The sequence below is a fragment of the Crocuta crocuta genome, unplaced genomic scaffold, assembly GCF_008692635.1.
Source record: "Crocuta crocuta isolate KB4526 unplaced genomic scaffold, BGI_CrCroc_1.0 scaffold1133, whole genome shotgun sequence".
NCBI lineage: Eukaryota > Metazoa > Chordata > Mammalia > Carnivora > Hyaenidae > Crocuta > Crocuta crocuta.
In genome coordinates this window covers 1,024,338-1,029,812 of record NW_027530366.1, presented here as the reverse complement: position 1 = coordinate 1,029,812, position 5,475 = coordinate 1,024,338, and the positions used below count along the sequence as shown (strand labels likewise).

General features: G+C 46.4%; 1 protein-coding gene across 1 annotated transcript; it reads left to right on the top strand.

Annotated features, from left to right (window-relative positions):
* Nucleotides 1-3,990: 3,990 nt before the first annotated feature.
* GPR119 (G protein-coupled receptor 119) lies at nt 3,991-5,028 on the top strand. Its single transcript, XM_077766153.1, has one exon. It carries the CDS (start codon nt 3,991-3,993, stop codon nt 5,026-5,028), a length of 1,038 nt encoding a protein of 345 aa, XP_077622279.1.
* The last annotated feature ends 447 nt before the right edge of the window (nt 5,029-5,475 follow it).

Sequence of the window (5,475 nt, the reverse complement as noted above, 5' to 3'; positions counted from 1 at the left end):
GCTATTCATTCTTTTTTAACATCCATTTATGGTGATTTATGTGCATTTATACACACATAAAGCTGGGGTTTGGGATTTTATTTTCATCAGTGGGTCCAGGCTTTACATATTGATGTGTGACTTGATTTATCAATCAACAATATGCCTTGGAGGGTTGCATCAGGACATATAAACCTATCCCATTCTTTTCATACCACTGCATAATATTTAATAGCAATGGATGTACAGTCTAGTCATTCACAGAAGAATATTAAATGTCACTGCTTCTTTTGTCCTTGGGAAAGGCACAGCTAAACCATACAGGTAGATGGCTGGTCTAGGCACTACAAGTAGTCAGGTGTGACTTGTCTTGGATATCTTCCTAGAGCTCCTCTCCCAGGGGCCTGGCTCCAAAGGTGGGCTCTTTTGAAGCCTGGCTTCTCCTCCACACTCAAACCTCTCGTCCTTGGTCCCATGCACTCAGAGTAGATGAAGCACCTCGTTGCATCTTTAGCCTACTACAACCAGCATTTAATGCTTTGGTTATGGGATAGTTTGACCAGAGAATAAGCCCTCCCTTCCTTTACCTTCCTCCCCTTTGTCAACCCCAACTTGTTTACCTTGTTAATGCTCCACTCTGGAGACTCTGAGAACCCTCAGCCTTAGGACCATAAGGACTAACCACTGACCTTCCAGGAAGGAACCACATTCTCCGTGGTCTTGACCTCATGGCATGGGCACAGCCAAAGGACACACAGCTAAGTCTTTGTGGTAGTATGGGAAAACCAAGGAGGACACAGAGGTGGGGATAGCTAAGAAGGGAAGAGTTGAGGGATGGAAGACTCCCAGGAGCCCATCAAAAAAAGGTAGCATAGGGACTGAAAGACAGCTCAATGGAAATAACGATGCTTTGCAGATGTTTTGCACCAGTGCAGGAATTGTCTCTAAGGCCCTCCCGACAGGTGGCCATCCAGGCTATACTTGTATGCTTCCAATGACAGGGAGCCCACTGTTTTCCAAAGCTTCCTAGGTTAGTTAAATCAGCTTGTGGGTGCCTGAGGGTATAAGACAGAAAACAAGAGAGTGTTGATGGGTAAAAGAAATAAATGTCTAGGACATGAGCAAAGGAAGATTACACTGAAAGGAGAATCCTTGGGGGATGGAGGGAGAAGACATGGGCAGCAGAGAAAACCAGTATGGTAGGCATAAAAATGCCCACCTCCAGAGATATGCATGTCCTAATCCGCAGAACCTGTGAATATTTTATCTTACACAGCAAAAGGCACTTTGCAAATGTGATTAAGTTAAGGATCTTGACATGGGTGGATATCATGGATTATCCAGGTAGACTCAATATAAGCACAAGAATCCTTAAAAGAGGGAGGCAGGAGGGTTAGAGTCAGAGAGGATGTGTCTATAGAAGCAGAGGTTGCAATGATGTGTCATGAGCCAAGGAATGCAGGCAGCCTCTAAAAGTTATAAAAGGCAAGGAAATTACTGTTCCTTAGAGCCTCCCAAAGAAACCCAGCCCTCTAACACCTTGATCAGAGCCCTGTGAGACCCTTTCGGACTTCTGACCTCAAGAAGGGTAAGATAATACATCTATGTTGTTTAAGCCACTAAGCTTGTGGCAGTTTGTTACAGCAGCAAAAGTAAACCAACATAACCAGGCACCAGAGAGTGGTTGGGGGTGGGGGGCGGGGAAGGAAAACTTTAATGTGCATACAAATCATGTGGAGATCTTGTTCCAATGCAGACTGTTTCAGTAGGTCTGCATTTCTACTAAGCTCACGGATCCTACCAATGCTTCTGATCTGATACACACTTTGATTAACAAGAGACTAGAAGCACTCGATAAAAATACCTGTGTAACATTTTATAGTTCATGAAGCCTTTTAATATCCATCATACCTCATTCTGTCATCCCCACAACGCCGTGACATAGGAATTATTGACACATGAGGAAGCCACAGCTGAATCAGAGAGGTGAATTCATTTGTCTAAGCAAAATCACAGAGATAGTGTTGGGCTAGCCCTCAGGGGTCCTGACTCCAAAGCCTGTATTTCTGCCAATGAACAGTGGTTCTCACCCCTGGCTGAGTATTAGAATCCCATGAGGAGCTTTCACAAGTCGAGATGCATAGGTTACACCCCAAACTAATGGTATCAGAATCTCTTGGTGTGTGACCCAAAACATCAGTATTTTTGGAATCACCAAGCAACTCCACAGCATGGCTAAGGTTAAGAATCATATTTTTAAAAAACCCATTTCACTGGAGAACTTGTTCTCAAATGGGGTCCCTGAATCAGCATCACCTGGGAACTTGTTAGAAAATGCAGATTTTCAGGCGCACCCCCGACACAAATAATCTAAAACTTGGGGTGAGGCTCAAGAATCTGTGTTAACAAGCTTTCCAAGGGGTTCTGATGCACTCTCAAGTTTGAGCATGGGCTTCAAAAGGAACATCTTGACTCCTAGAGTCAAGAGCTAGGGAAACAAGAGCACACCTTAGATCCAGGCATAAAATCAGGCCAGGTACCAAGCAACCTGAATTCAGATTCCTAAGGGAGGTACCAAAGCAGAAGAACTGTTCTCAGACTGACAGCTGGAGTACCAGGTCCCCATGCCACAGGCTTTGTGATCATTTGGAGGAGAGACCTCTGTCAGCGGCCCTCTCCAACTGTCAAAACATCCTGGAATATATTTGCCTCCAACTCTGCACCTTGCTCTCCACTCCCTCACTTAGAACACTAACCTTGCCCATTTGTGCTCTCACCTGAACTGAGTAAATAAGCTTCAAACCACTCTTCTCCCCACCCCTCTCTTCTTGGTATCCGAGAATAGCAGGCAAAAGGTTAGTTCTAATGTACCCGAACAAATGGATATACAACTTAAAATAGGACTAAGCTACACAGCTGCCCTGCCTGAGCCCATCTCACCTGCCTGGGCCACACTGCCACTCTTCAGCCTAACACGATCCACAATGGAAATGGAAAATTCCACAACCAAATATTACAGCAGACACTTTACAGAATGCAACTGCCTCCTCTTCTCCTGTCCCAGAGAGACCTTGGGGCTACAGAATCAAGAAAGGCAAGGCTGACAACCACCACTTCTGACCAGAGACATGTTTTCAGTGAGTATACCCAACAGACAGCAGCTTTAGACAGAGAGTTGGTTCTGGTTGAAACTGAATTAACAACTGTTAACAACTATCTGCTTTCATTTTCCTCCCTTTCTGAATCAACCAAGGTCTGAGGGATGAAAAAACGGGGGACGGCACCCCCCATTTGAGAGAATTAGAATCTGAGGTGTTAGGAAGCAACAGATAAAGAGCTTAAATGTGTGGTAGCTCCCCTGAAAAGTATGCTGGGCCCTGAAATAGCCAGCCCACTCTCACTTCCCACTTTAACTGATTATGATCATCTTGCTTGACTGAAAGCAGTAATAGTAGTAACTGAGGATTCGTTATTAAGCAAATGCTTAATTAAGCTGACATCAGTTGTTAACCTAGTACTTGAGGCTCAAGAAAAGAAGAAGTGGGAGTTTAATATCAAGCTATGGAGGAAGAAAAAGTGTGATTAGAGTCAATTATATCTTCTGCAAGACAGGAGATCGGATGAATGCCCCAGGCTCTCCAAAGAAAGTCCTTGAAGCATCAATGGAGGAAGAGAGGCTGGCGAGACAGTATGCACCAGGTACTTGGGAGTTGTCTAGTAACTTGGTAGTTGGAGGGGGAGGGACTAGCGCAGCAGCCAGGGGGAGGGCTACACTGGGGTTGCTGCCTGTAGAGAGCTGGAGAGGCAAGAGGCTGAAGACTGAAAGAGAAAGGGTGAGTGAATTCTAGTGATCAGCAGGATCTCAAAAATGACAAGCTGTCAGTCTGGACTGCCAGTGGTGGCCAGATCTCTGCTACAGCTCTGAACCTAGTCCTTTCTCCCCCAGCCCATGAGAATTTCAGCTGGAGAGCCAAAATGCCCTGGTAAATGGAAATCCTGCCACTTCAAGACATGGAGTCATCTTTCCCATTTGGAGTGACCCTTGCTGTCCTGGCCTCCCTCATTATTGCTGCCAATGCACTAGTGGCCGTGGCTGTGCTGTTGCTGATCCACAAGAATGATGGTGCCAGTCTCTGCTTCACATTGAATCTGGCTGTGGCCGACACCTTGCTTGGTGTGGCCATCTCTGGCCTAGTCACAGACCAGCTCTCCAGCCCAGCTCGGCCTACACAGAAGACCCTGTGCAGCCTTCGGATGGCATTTGTTACTTCTTCCGCAGCTGCCTCTGTCCTCACAGTCATGCTGATTGCCTTTGACAGGTACCTGGCCATCAAGCAGCCCTTCCGCTACTTACAGATAATGAATGGGTTCATGGCTGGGTCCTGCATTGCCGGGCTGTGGTTGGTGTCTTACCTCATTGGCTTCCTCCCACTTGGAGTCCCCATATTCCAGCAGACTACCTACCAGGGTCCCTGCAGCTTCTTCGCTGTGTTTCACCCACGCTTTGTGCTGACCCTCTCCTGCGTGGGCTTCTTCCCAGCCCTGCTCCTCTTTGTCTTCTTCTACTGTGACATGCTCAAGATTGCCTCCATGCACAGCCAGCAGATCCGAAAGATGGAACAAGCAGGAGCCATGGCCGGAGCATACCGGCCTCCTCGAACTCCCAGCGACTTCAAGGCTGTCCGCACCGTGGCTGTCCTCATTGGGAGCTTCACTCTGTCCTGGACCCCATTCCTTATCACTGGCATTGTGCAGGTGGCCTGCCAGAAGTGCTATCTCTACCTGGTGCTGGAACGGTACCTGTGGCTGCTTGGTGTGGGTAACTCCCTGCTCAACCCACTCATCTATGCCTATTGGCAAAAGGAGGTGCGGCAGCAGCTCTACCAGATGGCCCTGGGAGTGAAGAAGGGGCTCGCCTCATTCCTCCTCCTTCTCTCAGCCAAGGATGGTAGCCCAGAGGGGCCCAGGGAAAGTTCCTGTCCTATCGCCACTATCTCTCACTCACAGCTTGATGGCGAAGATAGTAAGGGTAGAGAAGTTTCAAAGTGACTTCTCCCTCCCCTCTCTGGGCCCCAACTAGGAAATCAGAGCTAGGTACTTGCTTCAAGCTGCTGACTGCCCCCGACCCCAGACTGAGAGGAACTGAGGTAGGATGCTGACTTTCTTCTATAACCAATTTCCTCACTTGACAATCCCTATTACTCCCTATCCTTCTCTTGCAATGAATCTGTCTCTCCTGTACAGGTAGGTAGAAAGAAATGTACTACTGAAATAATGCTAAAAAATCAAATCCTATTCTTGAACGCACTAGAGCAGCAGTATCCAACAGAAACGTAATGCAGGTCACACATAACTTTAAATTTTCTAGTAACCACATTAAAAAGGTTTTAAAAAAGTAAAATTAATGTTAATGTTTCATTTAACCCAATATATCTAAAACATATTTTCAATATGTAATCAATATAAAAATTACTGCACTATTTTTCCAAGCTAAAT